The sequence below is a fragment of the Pantherophis guttatus genome, chromosome 3 (assembly GCF_059756535.1).
Source record: "Pantherophis guttatus breed Tessera chromosome 3, ASM5975653v1, whole genome shotgun sequence".
Classification (NCBI taxonomy): domain Eukaryota; kingdom Metazoa; phylum Chordata; class Lepidosauria; order Squamata; family Colubridae; genus Pantherophis; species Pantherophis guttatus.
The window spans coordinates 178,213,491-178,234,353 of record NC_142065.1 but is presented as its reverse complement, the minus strand read 5'-3'; the positions used below and the strand labels follow the sequence as shown (position 1 = coordinate 178,234,353).

The window sequence follows — 20,863 nt, the reverse complement described above, 5'->3', positions numbered from 1 at the left end:
ATAGAGAATGCTTTTACCTCATGCCTGCTTCTCACTGTAAAAATCTGACAGAACAAGTAGAATGCCTGTTATGAATAAACTCTTCTTTAACTGAAGAAAAATACTTCTGAATTTATTATTGAGTCTGATCCTCAAAATATTGTAACAATATATACATACATACACATATATACACATACATACACACACACACACATACACATATAGTGTTTCCAGCATCATAGCTAGAGAAGAGGGCCCTTAAAGACAAACTCATGCTAGGACAGGTTAGGGGACAAGGAGGAAGTAATTTCAACTGCTTCTTCAGAGAGGCTGAGGTGGTTTAAGGTCAAGGTCTGAGCATAAAAAAAAGTTTTACGAAGCCTTCAAACACTTCGTACACCCTGTCCTTTGCCCTTATCTAAAAATAAAGAAAAACAACGGACCTCACAACTTAGTGGAGATAGATCGGGCACCTCCTTCCTTACACAACTCCCCGAAGAAAACAAAAATAAAACTGGCGAGCGAAAAGGGTTAAAAAAAAAAAGGAAAAAAAGGGGGGGGAGAAAGGGGGCCATCAGGCAGGGTAATGACGTCACGGCGTAAGACGTTCCCGCCGGGGGATCGTCGCACCCGCAGCTCACTCCAGGACGAGGTTTCCTCTGGAGAGGCGGTGCACTCGCGTGACACCGAGGGAGGAGAACGTGCTCAGTGTGGGCGAGGAGGACGGGTTGCTACACGCGCAACTCTTCTCTCCCTCTCTCTCCCTCCCCCCCCCCACTCCGTTAGCTTCCGGCGCCACTACCGCCATCACTCTCCAGCCAGCACCTGGCCCCGCCCCTCGTGCGCGGGGCCGCGCCTCGTGCTGGACAATAGCGGCGTTGCCGCAGCCGAGTTTGTGTGTCCTCCAAATCAGGCCGGGAGTGCCGCAGTTACAAGCAGCCGCCGGGCCCGCCCGCTACGACCTGAACTAGCGGCGGGGATGCCGCCGTCCCGGCTGCGGAGCTGACCGAGGGACTCTCGTCTATTCGAGCCGGAGCGGGGGGGAGGCTTGATGTTGGTTTCTTCCGGATCATCCTCTAAGGCTGCCTCTCCGCTTCCCCTGCTCGGACGGTTAGAAAGAAGTCGTTTCTACCGCTGCCCGGGTTTTGCGTGGGGCAGGTGAAAGCGGTGAGCCGGGCCTGCCTTGATCCCCGAGCCGGGCCTGGCTTGGATTGGCACCCCAGAAGAAGAAGAAGAAGAAGAAGAAGTGGTGGCGGCGGCGGTGCTGCCCCCGTTTTCAATGGAAGTATGCTATCAACTGCCGGTGCTGCCTCTGGACAGGCCGGTCCCGCAGCACGTCCTCAGTCGCCGGGGGGCCATCAGCTTCAGCTCCAGTTCTGCGCTTTTCGGCTGCCCCAACCCCAGGCAGCTTTCTCAGGTGAGGGCCCCCCTCGCTCTTCTTCCCCGAGGCGGAGGTGGGAAGCGGCCCTCGGGAGAGATCTTGGAAGGAGGGGCAGGGAAAACAAAAACAAAAACCCAAGAATATCCGTGCGGGACCCCGAGAGGGGAAAAAGGGATGGCTTTGCAAAACAAAACAAAACAAAACAAAAAAAACCCGGAGGATGCAACGTGCAAAGGTTTCGAGTCCTCGGGCACTGTTCGGTCAGGCGAGAGGGAACAAAAGCGGGAGGTAGGTAGGAAGATTAGGCCAGATAGCGTGCAGCAGATGAGGTTTTCAGTTAGCGGCACAAGGCAGGCAAAGCTCGGAACACGCGAAAGACGCACCGGAGTCACCGCTGGACTCTGCGGAATTGCCCTCTGTCGGTCTCTGCTCGTCGCCCGTTTTTATTTTTGTTAACTCGCTTTTTTTATTTTTTTTTGGTCACTTGTAGCTGGGTAGTAATGCTGTAGTAGATCGCCAAGATTGCCTTTCGTGAGTTTTTGTTGATATTCCTCCCTCTCCCCCGAACGGACTAGAGACATGTAATTTTCTCCTGGTCATAAGGCTAGAAAGAGGGAGAGGATGAAATTGCTTATTTGATTAGGTAGGTGAGGTGATAACTTTAGAGGTGTTCATTCTTTTTCTCCTTGATTTTTATAGCAGTTGTGAGAGTTACTAGGATATAATGAAACTGTTATAACCGCTTCAGGTTTTAGTGAGGAGGCTTTTGCTTTTCACTTCAGCTGAATCATGCTCATCCTTTAAAATACTTTGCAAAAGATTGCCACATATATATCTGTTCTGCCTTTTTCAGGCACTTTAAATACGTTTCTTATAGGTTTTTAAAGTAAATATACTATGAGTCCAATGTGAATGATACCAGTAATAAATTTAACCATAACAAATGTAGGTAGGTGGCAAAATGTGAGAAAATAGATTCTGTTGCCATTTTTGGCGCTCTTCAAATGTTTTGAGGATTGGGTTACCCATCTGTTATTGCCCTGATGCAGTCTGCTGAGATTTCCCTGTGAATGATAACAAATCTCTGAATCTTAAGGCATTTGCCCAGAATTAGAATGATATCTTTGCTTTATTTTTGCAGTACTCCATGTAGTTGGGCAAACCATAATTTTATGGAAAGGGTGTAAGTCCCTTTCAAATTTTGAAATAGTCTTGGCTAATACTATTTGCAAAGGAAGAGGAAGTCGGTTATTCTTTGGTTTCTTTTTTGAGTTTAATAGCACAACAAAATATGCTACAGAATGTGGATTATAAAAAAATTAGTTTGATAAGAGAGTCAAACTTAAATTTATTAGGGTTGTGTCTAAAGAAAATATCACAGATAGAAACTATATTGACTCCAAATTTATCTGAAATACAAGATTGCAAATTATTCAGAAGGAATATGTTTGTGCTAGTTTTAAAGAATTCAGAGGCGCATAGGTGGAATATAATGTCAATAGTGTATTGAAAGAATGCTGACTGAAGTAGTCCTGTCATGTATTCTCAAAATCTGAGGATAGGAAGATGTGGGTGTTTGGTGTACGGAAAATAGAAACCCCTTTAAACATGTAGACTTCTGTTTGTGTGATGATGGATTCATCCATAACAAAACATAGCTGCAGTTTTTGAGCCATCCCACAGATATTCTTGAATTGAGATTAAGGCATTAGCGTTGGGACTTTAGGCAATAATATCCTTTAATCTCAGACATTAAATATGCTTCCAATTGAACTGATTTAGTAAAACCAGATTTGAAGCAAGGGACTTTGGATCAAAATTCTACCTTTATGTAATAGTAGAAATTACTTCCAATTGATTCTTATGCATTTGGTTACCTGAGTAGTTAACATAATTAAGTTGGCTGACAGTGGAATTCATGTTCTGTTACCCTGTTTCCCCCCAAATAAGACATCCCCTGATAATAAACCCAATTAGGCTTTTGAGTGCATGGCAATAAGGCCAAGCGCTTATTTCAGGGTTCAAAAAAATATGAGCCAGGGTCTTATTTTCAGGGAAACACGGTAATTATATCCTTTGGGAATAGGAAATACATACAAGAAAAAGTTTTTTGTATGTTTATTGCTTAGCAATTATAGCTTTTTGCTATAAATCATATGCTAGGATATTATCAATAGGAACTGCTATGCAGAATGGTATTAACTTTGAAAGGAAGATTGATAGCTTTTGTTTACAATTGTTGACACCTTATAAATTAAATGATTGTAGGCATTGCTATTTCTTTTGCAAACAGTCATTCTTACGAGGAATTTATAATTTAAAGTTAATTTAATATTTTCTTTCTACAATTATTTATACTGAAGAATGTTTAATGTTAGTTTTAAAGTCTCAGTGCTCAGTAAATAATTTGATTGTGTTTATACAAAATGACTGTTCTTAAGGACAAACCATTTGGATAATGTAATTAATAATGGAATATATAAAAGAGTATATTTTATTTCAGTTATTAGGATGCTAAGTTGTTTCTTACAATATTTAGTTACAACTATATTAGTACAACTTTTAAGTAGAGCAATTCACAGAAAATACTGAAAGACTTAAGTCTCTGTTGCTGACAGAAATTATAATTGTAGATGTTCTCACTTATTTTATTTATTAAATTTATATGCCACCCAGGTCGCTGTCAAGTGACTCTGGATGACTTATAAACATCATAAAAACAAAGGTACAAAATATTAAAATATTGAATATTAAATAAGAGACTAAAAAAGTTAAAAACGCAGAATTCCATGATGTGGTGGTGTGATCTTAGGATAATAACCACCTCCAACATGGAATGCCCCGATTGAGGTCCCAGGCCAGTTGGCAGAGCCAGATTTGAAGTTCTTATGAAAGATCAAGAGAGGGGGGCCCATCTCAGCTTGGGAAGCATGATGTTCCAGAGGGTGGGAGCCTTGGCAGAAAAAGCCTTTCTCCTGGATGCTGCCAGCCAGAATTCCTTGACTGACGGGGTTCTCAGCATACCCCTTTCTGCAGGAACGAGTGGCTGGGTCAATCCCATTGGCTTGCTTGCTCAGGTAGCCTGGACTCATACAGTAAAGGGCTTTAAGGTCATAAAGCAACACACTGAATTGGACATGAAAGCACACTGGTAACCAGTGCAGTTTATGCAACAGTGGTGTTACATGGGCTGCTCTAGGAGCTCCTAGAACTATCTGTGCAGCTGCATTCTGTACCAGCTGTAGCTTCCAAATGCTCTTCCAAGAGTAGTCCCATGCAGAGTACATGGGGTGGGGGGGGGAGATAACTGCTACCAGCATTTAAAAACAAAGTTTTAGAAAATGAGATGCAACAATTGAAAATTAACAGCTCTAATATATAACCATAATCCATGATTCAAAATTATGGTGAGCAAGGTCCAACTTTTTTTTTTTTTAAAGGAACAGATATATTACTATATTAAGACTATTAACATTCTTCATCTAATTTGTTTCCTTACAGAATACCAAAAACAGAAATGAGAGTGTAAAATCCCCTCCCCAATAACTCACTAGTGAATAAATTCTAAGGTTCAATATCCTTGGAAATAGTACACTCAGGTTATTTTATAAAAATGTAAATAGATGATAATGTTGACTCAGTTGAAGACATTTTGATTAGTGTCTTACTTATGGGTGCATAAGTTATCTTTTGTTTTTTCTCTTCTATATTTCAGGGTATTTTAATAAGCAACTTGCTCTGAACTTGAAACAAACCTATTTTAAGCTCCAAATACTTCAGTAAGATTGGAACTCAACCCATAAGTTCATAACAGTCTGATTTGAATGTGAACAGAGTACTTTGAATTCAAAATATTTTATATATCCATGAACAAAAGTTTTGAAGATTTACATTTTTCAGGTTATGTGAAAAGTTTTAGCTATTATATATATCTTTTGTTGTCTAAATCTTATTTTTCAATCCATCCTTTTTCTTCAGGGGCCATCAGAAAATCAGTTTCTTACGTCATCTAAATACTCATTTTAAAGGGGCTGGTGGTTTATAAATGTGGACAGGAAGTCTGAATTTAAACCTGCATATGCAGCTATACCTCTTGTTTCCTCAGAAAGCCATTTTCATTTTCAGATGGTAGATATTTTTCAGTTGATGAAAAATTACAGAATTCTGAAAGGGTCTCTAAACTTCATCTGCCATATTCACTACTTTTTTCTTATGAATCTGCAAACAATTGTAAACATACATTCGAATATACAGAAACATGGCATAAATATGTTGTCATTAACTTTGTACCACGTATAGATTGTGACAGTTTCGTTTTATTTAGGGATTTATTGAAATATATAATTGGACAAGGTGTCTAAACTTTTGTATATAACTGAAATGCTGTTTAATCAGGCTTTTACAGTTTCATGTCTTCTTCACTTTTCCTGTTTTGTTTGAATGTATCCTCAGAAAGTAGTGAGATTTTTTTCAGTACTGGCACTGTCAATTATCAGACACTTATGACTTTGGCATGGTCATGCCACTGCTTCCAGATCTGTTCATGGAAGTTCTACATTCTTCTGTCATAATTAGAATGGTGCTTTCTGACTGGGCAGTGTCTGTCATCTGGCACTCATGCTCAATTAATATTACACACATTTAAATGCACTTATCTTTGTAATACAGAAATGGTTTGTTAGTACCTTCCTTCACATTTGATACTGGAATTTCTTCTAAGTATTCACCTTCCTTATATTTACAAATCTGTTTTATCCCCATTGTGGATTATTGTTACTATTCCACTCTTTTTTTTCAACTACTGGCAAAAGATCAGGTTAGTTTTACTGCCTAAAACAGAGGTTCCCAATCTTGAATTATTATTAGAATAATTATCATAGAAGAGGAGTCTTACTAATAACCAGCCATTTTGAGGAGTCAGGGGATATAGGAAGGAACTAGTTCTAGTATGTTTAGCATTTAAAACCCCTTGAGTGAATTGTTTGTTCTGTGCAGAGATAGACTGTAAGTTTTCTATAAAATATGATTGGATGTAGCCAAAAGATGTGCCACTGACTTTTTAACTAAGAAGCATCATTTTAGAATTGATTTTAGAGAGTTAAGATGAGTGGAGTCTGAAGAAAAGTATGCCATCCACGGCTAGTTTTGTTAAACATGATTAAAGTTTGAACTTATGTCCTTTACTGGAACGTTTATTTACAATGGTTTTTAAATAAAATTAGAAATTAAGACACTTAAAAAATAGAAATAACATATGTTTTTAATTTTCAGAGACGTGGAGCAATTTCCTATGACAGTTCTGATCAAACTGCATTGTACATTCGCATGTTAGGTAAGTGTGGTTGCTTATTGAGATACGAGATCTCTCTGTCAAGTAGACAATATGCAGAATGCACTTTAATAACTTTGGTTCTTTTTGGTCCATTACTTTCAAATGCTTCTAATTATTTACATTTAATTTGGTACTATTTTCATGTTGAGTCAGACACTAAAAATACATCTGAGATGATTTCAAAAAAAAGGAAAATATGGGCTGTCCTGTAATTCAGATTTCAGAAGAAAATATGGGAGTGGAGATGCAAATACATAAGATAAATACTGAAGAACATGCCAGATATTAAATATAAGATACTGAAGTGCCTTGCATTTACATTTATATATAAATTGTATACATATATTTATTTTTAATGTCTGTTACTTGTGTTAAAGGTTAGCTCTTGTAGTTATAGTTCTTGCGTTGAACATGTAGAGATTACTGCAAATGCCAAATACATATAAGATTGAGAATTTGTTATGTTTAAAGATAGTTGGAATGACTCATGAACAAATATTTGTATAGGAATAAGTTTCAGCTTAAATTGTAAACTAAATATTGTTATGTGCTAGCAATTTTGAAATCATGCAACTTCAAAACAGAGAAAAAAATGTGGAAGGAATTTTAATGTAAATTATTCAGATTAGTTCCACAGACATAAGGAGAAATACATCATCATAAGAGATTTACTTGTTGCACCCTTTTACAGTAACTTCTGTTTAGGTTATTCATTATTATAAAATTTGCAGAAATGCGTTGGTGGTGGCTTTTAGAGCACTGAACCCTGAAGTAAGTTCAGTTGTTAATACTGAACAATCAGCAGACAGTAAGTGTTGGATGGTGTATCTGCCAATTCTCCTTTAGTACCTGGTAAATCATAGTAGAATGTTTATGCATCCCCAGATTTAAAAAAAATTCTAATCCTGTTGCGAAAGGATGTGAAATTGAAAGTAAATGATTCCTTAAAAATAATTACAATATATTAATTCTAGATTTCCTTTCTGGTATCTACACAATTATTCTCTGTTTATCATATAGACAAGTTCAGACTAATTTGGCAAATTTCATTCATCCCTGTTTACTGCTGTGCCACAGACACACTAACCTCCCTGCTTGTTTTAATTTCCTTCTGTGGTATTTGTTGGCATTTGGCAACACTAGGAAAGTATTTATTTTCATTGTTTCATTTAAGTTAACAAGCCTTAGTTGATTAAAAAGCACTTCCAGCACTTTGCCAGATAAGGCAACAAATCCAGAGGCATTCCTCTCTGTTCATCTGGTCCCTTCCATGAAAGTGAAACTTAAAATGAAAGTAGTTTTGTACCATTATTAAGCTTATCTAATTTCCGAATCTGAGTGTTTCAGTACAGACATCATCCAGTTTATCTGGGACCATTCTGAAAGCCAAAAGCAATGGTGTTGAACCCAGCTAATTTAGAATTACATTATGATTGCTACAAGATACCTTCTGATTGTTCAGAAAAAGTAACAGTGCTACTATAATATAGTATGTAGCTCCCAAACCAAAATGAGTAAGATAAAAGATAATATAGTCACTAGTGCCAAAGGCATGGGGACTGCACTCACGCCATCCAGATCTCAATTGAGTCACATGCAAAGACTTTATGATACCATCAAATGTGAATCCATGTAAAAGTCCAGTTTAATAATGGTATAGAGCTGAATATTCATACTACCTGGTGGGTAAATCATATAGATTTGGACTCTGGGTAGATCTATTGAGTTGCCTAAGCACAGCCTAGACTGAAATTGATTCTGTGACTCCCAGTGAGGTTGACACCTTCCTGAACTATGAATTTGGTCACCTATTTGCTAGGTCCAGTGTCCTCCTGGGTCTTTTGGTTGGATCCATGCGGTGGTATTGACATCTTTGAGGGAGAGGGTGATCTTTCTGGCTTGAAGAAGGAGGTAGTATAGCTCCTTTGTAAGAGACCATTGCTGGACTCTTTTCTTCTGGATAGTTATTGTCCGGTTTTTAACCTTCCCTTTGTAATATAGGTTGTTGAAAAAGTGGTTGGATAGTTCTTGTAAAGAGGCTTGAAGGAAGCAGATAATTTGAATCCACTTCAGGCTAGGATATTGCACTGAAACAACATTGGTCACACTTCTTGATGACTTTTGGTGAAGATGGGATTGGGGTGGTATGTCCATCCTTGTGCTTCTTGATATCAGCTATTTTCAGTACCATTGACTATTGATGTCTTTTTGACTGTTGCAGAAGCTAGGAGTTTGAAATACTATGTTCCAGTGGTTTGCCTCCTCCTTCAGTGATTAGTCCTAATAGGTATTGACAGAGGGGAGAGGTTGCATCTGCAGCCCCTCAGTGCATTGTGCCTCAGGGCTCAATGCTCTCACTTTCCCTGTTTAACACCTACATGAACCTACATGTTGGGTGCCATTGCCAATCAGTTTGGAGGCCAGTATCATCAGTATGCATGGGCTATGCACCAGCCTTGGGCTATGAAACTGTCAATGGCTTCTGGAGGCTGTTTAGATTTGAATGGAGAGAAATAGGCAACCCTGAGAGAAACCTGACTGGCTGTGGTTATTCCCCACCCCGCACCCCGAGATGTTTTCATATTTGGCCTCGGATGGAATCACACTTTCTTCTATGAGGCTTATATATATAAATTGAGAGTCATCTTGAATCAGCTACTGATCAAAAAGCAGTAAAGTAAGGAGCTCTTATTTTTCTGCTTGTTTATTAGCAAGATAGTTGTTATCTATGCCTAGTGATGTTTAGATAATCTGGGCCACATAGAGTTTTTGTTGAACTCCTAGGACCTAGGTCATCATCACCTTAAATCAGTATACATAATACTGTATTGGTGACAAAACAATTATGACAGTCTAAGAAAAGTCAATTTATATAATTTCATTTTCCCATCCAATATACCCAATTCAGGCAACTGGCAAAAGAGTGGATTGTTAGTTTCATAAAATAGTAACATAGTTTGCCTCATTTTAACCCTCTGTTTTGAGATATTGCAACTTGCCTACTCTGTTTTCAGCAGAAACCCAGTATGATTTATAAAATGCTGCTAAATTAAGGTTTTGTTTAGTCTGATCTCTTCTCAGAAGGGATGTAAGGAGTGAAATCAGGAATGGATCTTGATTTTTTTTTTTTTTTTAGTTTTTCCATATAGAATACAAATGACTGATTATATTCAAGAATCTCCCACTGCATTTTGCATAAATCTTCCATCCTACATAATGGAGAAAGGAATGCATTCTGGCAACTGGGTCCATTTTGTTGGCAAGTGGCCACAGTAGTTGTTATTGGGTATAATTTTGTACAGTATTTGAATGTGGAATATTTAATTTAGAGAAAAAAATAGCAATATGCCTGAAACAAACTATTATTGATTCAATTAAATAAAGCAAAGGTGCCCAACACATTGTGACGAATGTCTTTCTCTGGAACAGATCCTATTTTTGAAAATACCAGTATCAAAAGCAGATAAAGATGATAAGGTTTTAAAGTACTTGTCTATTCTATTGCAAAGAATCCTTTTGAAAAGAAATATTTTTTCTATTCGCATTGAGCCTGATTTTTTTAAAAGGAATGTTATCTTATAGTTGGCATTGCTTTCACACTAATTTTATTCTGCATTTGTTAAGTTTAATATCCCCTGAGGAAGATGTTCACTGAAACATTTGGCAATGTATAATTCTTTAATCATTTCTGCTTTCTGCTCCTTTTTATTTATAGGGTTTCCTGCTTGAGCAGTGGGTTGGACCAGAAGACCTGTTAGTTATTTTGTCAAGATGCTTTCTAAAAGATCAAAATACATAGAAAAATTCTTATATTCTAAATTAATCCTATAACTATGAAATTAAGAAAGGATTAAAAATAAAAAGTTTAAAACTAAGTCTTGAGGTTTCAAATTATTTTTTATTATTAATAGATGAATTTATGTTCATCCAGATGTGTATAGCCTGAGATCCAGGGCTATATGTGCTGTTCCTAAAGTCTTGGTGTAGTCTAAGACATTTCTGAAAGTTGTTACCAAATAATATTTGTAATGTATTGGAGAAGATTTAATACATAACTGTATTTTAACTACATTTAAATATAAATGAAATAAATGTAGATTTTGTACTGGCCCCACTGCTCCAGCATATTCCAAGTTCAGGAAAGATTGTGTTACAAATTATAACACAATGTGTTATTTATCTTACCTATTGTTGGGGAAAAAATTCAAAGAATAACTGTTAATTATGCTTCAAATCATGATATTTGAAGATGGCTTATTTCAGTTAATCGTAATTCATTTAAACCCAGTTTAGAATGGTATCCAAAGCTATGGTTAATTTAAAATAAAAGTTCTGATTTCCTCACTTTTGGGTTGAAAGATAGATTATGAGAAAAGCATAATGTTGAGGCTTAGTGAGATTTGCTGTTTTAATATTAGATAATAATGGTTAGGTACATTCACATGTAGGCTGCTGCAAGTGGTTGGGACTGATTTAGATGCAGGATTGGATTTGAATTTCCCAAACTGCCATTCTAAAATAAGATGCTGCTGTTGAAGCCAATCCTGTTTACTTTCCTAAGCACTGTGTAAGTACTAAGACTAAGAATTGCAAAATGAAAACAACAACTTCTTTTTTGACTGATGGGAACAGCCATATTTATGCCACTCCCTGCTGCTATTCCCTTCCTTTCCAGTGGCAGGTTGTAGCTGCTTTGGTTCTGCACTCCTAAAGCAATTGATCAAGGGATTATTTCATTTAGAGGTATGGGGAAGTCAATTCCTTACATTTTCTGTTTCTTTAACTGACTTTGATCTCTCTTTTCATCTTTCAGCTAACTGGTAGCTCTTTGTCGCGAATTGGATGGCTGTATACATTTGTTTAAGGGACGCGGTGGCTTAGTGGCTAAGACGCTGAGCTTGTTGATCGAAAGGTCGGCAATTCAGCGATTCGAATCCCTAGTGCCGCATAACAGGGTGAGCTCCCATTACTTGTCCCAGCTTCTGCCAACCTAGCAGTTCGAAAGCATGTAAAAAATGCAAGTAGAAAAATAGGGACCACCTTTGGTGGGAAGGTAACAGTGTTCTGTCCACCTTTGGCGTTCTGTGGCCATATGACCACGGAAACGTCTTTGGACAGCGCTGTCACTTCAACTTTGAAACGGAGATGAGCACCGCCCCCTAGAGTCAGGAATGACTAGCACATATGTGCGAGGGGAACCTTTACCTTTGTACATTTGTTTAATAATAAACAAACAAACAAATATACCCGCTGAGGCTCTGGCACCCATGGACTTCAAATTCCAGATTCCTTAGTTAACATTACCATTGATAAGAATTCTTGAAAAATCAGGGAAAGGTGACAAATCCTCATATTTAGAGAATTTAGGGAACTTCAACTATAATGGTCCTGATAGATTCATTCTGAGAAAATTGTGTGATTGCTGCTTGTGATTAGTGCTTGACAGTGAAAGTTACATTGAAAGTGACTTTCACTTCTTTTTGGTTAGGATTTTTGTAAAAAAAAAACCTTTGTAAAAACAATTAACAGCTTTCTATTTGTAGCTTCTATAGAAGGAAGGACTTAGTAAAACTGAAAAACTACTATATGTGAATACATTTTTTATTTATTCCGTTGCATAGAAATACCACAGGATAACATGATTTTCTTCAAACTTGCTTCTATTACCACCGGAAGCATTTCTTATACTTCAGTGCTTATGTATTTTTAATAGCCATAAGTAGATTCCTTTTTAGAAAAGCCAAATTAGTTTATAGATAAGCTCATTGTTTTAGAAGAAAAGCTCTCATCGTAAGACTAACACAATTAGGACATATGAAATATTTTCTGCAAAAGTTGACATAATATATAATACAAAATAAACTGAAATCTTATCTTAGACATAAGCAGACTTGCAGCAATATTTTGAAAAACATCCAATAATAATAATAAAAACATCAAATACCGTGTTTCCCCAAAAATAAGACCCTGTCTTATATTTTTTTGAACCCTGAAATAAGTGCTTGGCCTTATTGCCATGCGCTCAAAAACCTGATTGGTTTATTATCAGGAGATGTCTTATTTTGGGGGAAACAGGGTACCAGAACCCTGGTGGCGCAGTGGTTAGAATGCAGTATTGCAGGCTGACTTTGCCCACTGCCATCAGTTTGATCCTGACTGGCTCAAAGTTGACTTAGCCTTCCATCATTCTTAGGTCGGTAAAATGAGGACCCAGATTATTGGGGGAAATATCCTGATTCTGTAAACTGCTTAGAGAGAGCTGTAAAGCACTGTGAAGCAGTATATTATTGCTATTGCTTTTGCTAAAGGCAACTTTATTTGGTACAGCTTACATCCTGCAACAGAACCTTTAATATTATTAAACAACAATTGCCTATCCCAGGTCTTTGGGAAAGACTTCATAAATGGACAAAAATGACAAATTCAGTCAAAATCCTGGCTGACTATGTGATTCATCATAATATAAAATTTGGACCTATTGAGGAAAAAGGTTATAAAAATTTTAAAATAAAAAAAGGCATTGGTAAATACTGATAGAGAGCTTTTGGTGTAGGTCAAAGGTGTCAAACTGGATTTCATCGAGGGCTGGATCAGCATTGTAGTTGTCCTCCGTGGGCTGGCCTGGGGGGGGAGATGGGACGGACAGCAGACAGGATGGATGCCTCCTGCAATACCCTGCTGGCCAAAACATGGTGCAGGGGGGCTATGCACGCCCCCCTGCGCCCCGTTTATGGCTTGGATGGCCTCCTGCAGCACTCTGCTGGCCAAATGAACAGTTCATTTGCACATCTGCTTGTGCAAATGAACTGAGCACACACACTTGTCGGGCACTGGCCCGGAACCAACTCCTTCCCCCCTCCCCCGAGTTTGGAAAGCTGAAAAGGTTGGGGAACTCTGGTTTAGAGGGCAACCACTTTCAGAGGCATTGCTGAAATGTTTAAAGGACAACCTTTATTCGCACTAGAAATAAAGAGGTTAAAGAGCCCTAAAAGAAAGAGAAGGAAATCATTCAATTGAAATACATCACAGGGAGTAAGATTTGCTTGTATTTTCTGTACCAAGTTGGAAGGTCTAAACTCCCAATTACTTACACTAAGTGCATTAATGTGAAAATTATGCTAGTTAACTGGTTATGTGAAGCTTCATTAAACTGATTCAAAAAAATCAGTTGATACTGTCTTATATCTAGGAAGATTCATACAATTTTTCTAGGTTTCAGATAGTGATCTTTCTTATTTTTATCTTGAGAGTCTGGGGGTTAAATTTAGAGTCTTATGTGCAAAGTATGTGCTGTACCATTGACGGTTGATCTTGTGAATGATAACCCCAGGACAGTATATTAAGTCACTCATCTTTACATTTTTAGTTTATTGTTAAGATGGAAAAAATAAGCTTTTTCATTTGTTCTTGTCCAGGCTGAAAACGGGGCACAGGGAGGCTGTGCATAGTCCTTCCCCACCTCTTTTTCACTAGTAGAGGCACTGCGGGCCAGTCCTTTGCTATTTCCAGGCTGGCCCCATGGGCCAGATCTAAGCACCCCGTGGGCCGGACAGATGTGGCCCGCAGGTCTTGAGTTTGACACCCCTGGTGTAAATGGTTAAGACATCAAACTAGAAAGTGGGACACAGTTCTAGTTCCATCTTTGACATGAGAAGCCAGTTGGGTGACCTTGGGTTAGTCACTTTTTTCTCAGGCTTAGGTAGGAGGTAATGGCAACTGCTTCTGAAAAACTTTGTCAAGAAAATTGCAGGGGCTTATCTAGGCAGTCTCTGAAAATGAGATATGAGTGAATGGAAGAAAAAAATAATTATTGTTTTGCCAGTATAAATAGTAACATTATTACAGAAGATGTTTATTTTTGTTGAAGGGGGAAATACTTGCAGTAATTTTCATGTTAATACTACATTTTGATATTTTAATGACTGAGATAATCAAGTTGAACTTAAATAAATTGTAATGGCAATTAGTATAATTTTGAAAATTATAAATGTAGGATTGTATACATTACAAATATACTCAACTGATATATTTTAGAAAAATGATTTGATACTGAAGAGAAAAAAAGTATTTTGACATTTTTCTTTATTATATTTTTGTCATTTATTATGGTAATTTAGCATATATATTAAATGTAAATATATATGTAGTGAATTGTGTATGAGAAGGTAGGAAAGGAATTTATGACAAGCAGGGAATTGGATATTTGAAAAAAACTTCAAACTTGTGAAATTGCATCTAAGGTAAAGGTGCTGTATTATTGTTACCCTACATCCACAGAACGTCTACACCTTGCAACTGTAGTCAGTTGCATTTTTCTCTGTAGCTCTTCGACATGGTATATTTCACTCTTGACCCTATTTCCAGGAGATGTACGAGTAAGAAGTCGGGCAGGATTTGAAAGAGAGAGAAGAGGTTCTCATCCATACATTGATTTCCGTATTTTTCACTGTAAGTATTTAATAGCAGTACAGTAATAAAGAATTCCATTTGTGTTTGGCTGCTGCGCGTATAGTCATGCCAGGTTTTATTAAGTAATATTTCTCATTTATGAAAATAATTTCTATTTGAGAAGTTATGAACACTATGCAGAATATTGCAGTATTGTTTCTTAAGCTATATTATTCCAAGATGAAAAAAATGCACAATGAATTCAGGCTTTTGAGTGTGGAGGATACAAACATAGGAGTTGTCTCCAGATCTTTAAATTCAAATATGTCTTTCCCTAGTGTAATGCAGTAACTGCAGAGGGTAATTGAATGATCTTTTGAAAAAAACATAATTCTCTATCTTCACATATTAAGGCATAATTAGAGAATCTCATTATTGTGTAAATTTACTAATTCCATTGGCAAAGAGACAATATTCTATAGGAATGTAAAACTCCTCTTACCTCACCCAGACTTTAAGAATTAAAGACTCTGATGGCAAAGGATAACCAATCTTTGTCTGTTTAGGTAGCCATGATGATAAGATAGAAGTGCAAATATTTTTCACTGTGAATGTGGCTTGAAATTTTAATGATAAAATTCATAAGATTCTACTGAAAGACAGACTGTAGTTGCAAAATGATAGGTTTGAGCAAATCATGACATACTGGATGCAATTATCTCTATTTTTAAAATACTATCTTCTGGGAATGTTTTAAATGCTTGGATTAATCTGAAAGCTGCTTCTTGACAGAACGCTGAAGATTCGTATAGTTCAGCTACATATGAATGTTTTATAAAGAAGTTCTGCTATTCCAGGGAGATTTTGGCTTTACTGTATATTCGTTTGTGAGATGATTTCCCCATATTTTCATTTGAATTATCTTTAATTTGGATCATTTTCTTTGTGTGTAAAGTGGGATGTTTTGAATATTTTGGAAGTATTTTAAGTTCAGCTCTTTGAATTTTGAAACATCTCGTAGATGCTTGGTTCAGGTTGACCTCAAGTTACAACCATTTGTTTAGTGACTGTTCAAAGTTACAGCGGCACTGAAAAAAGTGACTTACAACCAGTCCTCCTCACCAGTGGTGGGATTCAAGTAATTTAACAACCGGTTCTCTGCCCTAATGGTTTCTTCCAACAACCAGTTTGCCAAACTGCTCAGAAAGTTAACAACCGGTTATCCCAAAGTGGTGCGAACTGGCTAAATCCCACCACTGCTCCTCACACTTAAAACTGTCACCGTATCCCCATGGTCACATGATCAAAATGTGGGGGCTTGGCAACTGGTATTTATTCACAGTGGTTGCAGTGTTCTGAGGTTGTATAATTGCCATTTGTAGTCACTCTAGCCAGCTTCCAAAAGCAAAATTTATTGGAGAAGCTGGTTTTGCTTAACAAAAACATGATTTATTTAACAGCTGCAGTGAATCACTTAATTGTGGCAAAAAAAGGTTTTAAAATCAGGTGTGACTCACTTAACAATCATCTTAGCAGCCAAAATTCTGGATACAGTTGTGGTCATAAATTGAGGACTACTTGTATGCTGCTTTCAAAATAGACTGTTTTACATAGAGATGTTTTTAACACTCTTGTAAAGTTTCCTTTTTTTCCTGAAACTAGTTTACTTATTGGGAATATTAACCTCTATGTAGATCTCTCATGGGGATTACTCATTGGTCCATTCTCCAGCGCGCTGCTTGGAGAATCCAAAGCGTGGGATCATTCACAGACTATTAGTCAGAGACTGAGTGTATGTTCCTTTAAATCTTGCAGTCAATCCTTCTGTGCTCATGGTACTAGAAAAAAAGCAGGAAGTAACAATGGCTTCCTTTTTCTTTTTGTTTGAACTGTGAAACTCTAGTTGCCAGCCTTCAACAAGGTACACAATATGTAACACCATATGGCACTGAACTAAGATTCTGGTTTAATAAGGTTGCTTGGCATACTTTTCTGATTCAGGTAAATTGAGTGACCATTATCTGCATTAATCTTACTATAGTTAGAATTGTCCAAGATTGTGTTGGAATCATTGATTGAAGTGGGTATTTAATGTATCATTTTGATCCATCCTATTTTCTAGTTCTAATACAGAAATAATGTGCTGTCAAGTAAAAAGAGAGGGAAAAAGAGCATGCGATTGGAACCACAATTGCCCTCTAGCCTCTTGACAATGCCTGCTCACTACTGTTAAAGGGTATATCTTTTGGTAGAAAAACATTAAAATAGTGTTTGACAGCAAATAAACTTGGTCAGGTATTTTATCACTGGTGACAATCTTAGTCTGAGCTTCCTTCCTTCCTTCCTTCCTTCCTTCCTTCCTTCCTTCCTTCCTTCCTTCCTTCGTGAGCCATTCAGAACCAGACTATGGAAATGGTGGGCGCATTCCCACTTGCGCGAGTGATTGTGCGTGTATTCCATTTGTGCAAGTGTTGGGCACACATGCCCGCTGCTTGTGCAAATGAACTGAGCATACACACTTGTCGGGCACTGGCCCGGAACCAACTCCTCCCCCCCTCCCCCGAGTTTGGAAAGCTGAAAAGGTTGGGGAACTCTGGTTTAGAGGGCAACCACTTTCAGAGGCATTGCTGAAATGTTTAAAGGACAACCTTTATTCGCACTAGAAATAAAGAGGTTAAAGAGCCCTAAAAGAAAGAGAAGGAAATCATTCAATTGAAATACATCACAGGGAGTAAGATTTGCTTGTATTTTCTGTACCAAGTTGGAAGGTCTAAACTCCCAATTACTTACACTAAGTGCATTAATGTGAAAATTATGCTAGTTAACTGGTTATGTGAAGCTTCATTAAACTGATTCAAAAAAATCAGTTGATACTGTCTTATATCTAGGAAGATTCATACAATTTTTCTAGGTTTCAGATAGCGATCTTTCTTATTTTTATCTTGAGAGTCTGGGGGTTAAATTTAGAGTCTTATGTGCAAAGTATGTGCTGTACCATTGACGGTTGATCTTGTGAATGATAACCCCAGGACAGTATATTAAGTCACTCATCTTTACATTTTTAGTTTATTGTTAAGATGGAAAAAATAAGCTTTTTCATTTGTTCTTGTTTGGCAGGAATATTGCTGTGATAGCACATTTAAACGAAGGAAGTATCTGTAGCTGATTGCTCTATTAACAAAGATTAATAAATTTCAGTCTAGAAATGCTAGTTAACTTGTGAATAGCAAAAAGACAGGACAGATAATGATATTGAGACTAACATATATGAGCTTTTTACCTGGAGTATAATTCTGTTGATTTTATATTTTCACTGTATCTTTTGGGTTAGATTAAAATGGGCAATAAAGAACATGAAGCCATGTGACTAATATACACATTTTATACATCTACACAGAATTTTTGAATATGTACCTTGATGAACTTTAAGTATTTCAAAGATTAATACTGTTTGGAAAGTAGCTATATACATCACCCCGTAATTGTAACTTGTTAGAGCATGTTTTGATTCCTACTGTTGCTGTAGCGTTTTGTCAGTCACCATTCATATACATGTGAATTTGTTATCAGACTGAATCCATACCTACTTGTACATTGTTTGTCTCTGATAGCTCTATATTAGATTGGATTTTAGAAATATTGGCATTATAGCAGAGTTTAATGTGTGTGCTTTTCAGATGAAATTGTTATATCTTGAGTTTGGAAATTACCTGAAGTATCTTGACAAGGAGTAAAACTGTAGTGTAAAGCTATACTTACCAGTATATATGCACATGCTTGAAATGAGATTGCAACCAAAGGTTTGAAACTTATAATTTAGTTATTTTTAGTATATTAAAATAAAGCCAAAACATTCTAATGTTTTTCCTGCACCCTGTACTTTCTCATTACCAATAACTTGACAAGGATTTCAAAAAATCTAGTGAAGACCAATATTGCTCTTAACTTCACAGTATTGCTAATCTGTGAATTCTTTCAATTTAATAGTAAATATATACTTCTACATATACACATGCATATAATCAGAAATTAATCCCACTAATATTTGTGGGATTTATTGTCATTATATATGTGTATATAAAATTGTAGCCTAGATAGCTTAAACTATCATGATATAGTTATCTGAATGTTAATTAAAAATTGGTACTTTCAGTTAATATCATTACAAAATACATACATTATTTAAGCTTTGTGTGCTCCATGTCAAGATATAATCTGCCTTATCATATGCTTTGTAAAATGTTTCTAAATGTTAAAAAGCCAGACTATTTTAATCTACATTCTATTGTAGTTTAATACTATTGTTAGGTGCAGAGTTGTCCATAAAAATGCTTGAAGAATAGAGTCTTAACCTACTTGAGATCTCTGTTTACAGGTGGACAATTTTTTTGTGGAATTCAAATGCTCCTTACCATCTCTCTATATCACCTCCATCTGTGAGATTCCCCAATCTTCTATTTCAGATTTTTTTTTAAATGAAAAGGAAATTGAAAGGGATTGTATATCCATTTGATATTAGCAAGTTTGAAAATTCTGATCAAACCCTTATTTAGCTCTATGATTCTTATATAGCTAATTTGTGAACCTGGCCATTTGGATGGCCAGTCTGCCTTACTTAGAAATTGACACATAATTCTTAAGTCATAATGTAAAAACTGATACAGGTAGCTGAATTATATAGAATTTAAAGAAAAAATGTATTCATTCTTTAAATTGTGTCCAACTTTTCACAACCTCATAGTAAAATACAATAGTAATAACTGTGAGAGGGATCTTGGAGTCCTAGTGGACAACCATTTAAATATGAGCCAGCAGTGTGCAGCAGCTGCCAAAAAAGCCAACACAGTTCTAGGCTGCATAAACGGAGGGATAGAATCAAGATCACGTGAAGTGTTAAGACCACTTTATAATACCTTGGTAAGGCCACATTTGGAATACTACATTCAGTTTTTGTCGCCACGATGTAAAAAAGATGTTGAGACTCTAGAAATATCTAGAAAGAGTGCAGAGAAGAGGAACAAAGATGATTAGGGGACTGGAGGGTAAAACATAAGAACGGTTGCAGGAACTGAGTATGTCTAGTATAATGAAAAGAAGGGCTAGGGGAGACATGATAGCGATATTCCAATATCTCGGAGGCTGCCACAAAGAAGAGGGAGTCAAGCTATTCTTCAAAGCACCTGAGGGTAGGACAAGAATAGAATAGAATAGAATAGAATAGAATAGAATAGAATAGAATAGAATAGAATAGAATAGAATTGGAAGGTACCTTGGAGGTCATCTAGTCCAACCCCCTGCTTAGGCAGGAAACCCGACACCACTTCAGACAAATATTTATCCAACAAAGCAATGGGTGGACACTAATCAAGGAGAGAAGCAGCTTAGAACTAAGGAGAAATTTCCTGACAGAACAATTAATCAGTGGAACAGCTTGCTTTCAGAAGTCCCTTCCAACTCTGTTATTCTATTCTATTCATAGTCAGGGGTGTCAAACTCGCGATGACGTGTCACATGACGTATCACAACTTTTTCCCCCTTTACTAAACCGGGGATGAACGTGGCCAGTGTGTGATGAATCCGGCCCATGGGTCATGGGTTTGACCACCCTGTCATAGATTATAGTATGCCAAGCCTTCCTGCCTAAACTCAAAAGAAAGAAAACCCACATTTATACATGGATTATATGCTAGTAATTTTGGAAAGTAATGTTATGTTTCTTGCACTTCAAATTCTGGCCAGCTGGTTTGGGTCCTTGGAATAAAATTTTAGTTTCACTGCTT

At 37.1% G+C, this 20,863-nt stretch overlaps 2 protein-coding genes across 5 annotated transcripts in view; one reads left to right on the top strand and one right to left on the bottom strand.

The window, feature by feature from the left end:
- DNAJC5B (DnaJ heat shock protein family (Hsp40) member C5 beta) overlaps positions 1-538 on the bottom strand; it is a 44,987-nt gene extending 44,449 nt beyond the window's left edge. The window contains exon 1 of the mRNA XM_034429880.3: positions 426-538. The gene's annotated coding sequence lies outside the window, so the exon portion shown is untranslated. The remainder of the gene's footprint in view (positions 1-425) is intronic.
- A 22-nt stretch (positions 539-560) lies between these two features.
- Positions 561-20,863, top strand: part of PDE7A (phosphodiesterase 7A) — a 39,643-nt gene continuing 19,340 nt past the window's right edge. Inside the window, exons 1-3 of one of the 4 annotated variants that reach the window (XM_060681954.2) lie at positions 622-1,399; positions 6,635-6,695; positions 15,060-15,143. In XM_060681954.2, the coding sequence (XP_060537937.1) occupies positions 1,262-1,399; positions 6,635-6,695; positions 15,060-15,143 (283 nt within the window). In that variant the 5' untranslated portion in view covers positions 622-1,261. Of the gene's footprint in view, positions 1,400-6,634; positions 6,696-15,059; positions 15,144-20,863 lie in introns of all 4 variants that reach the window. The other 3 variants (XM_087890633.1, XM_034429870.3, XM_087890634.1) reach the window with 3 other exon arrangements.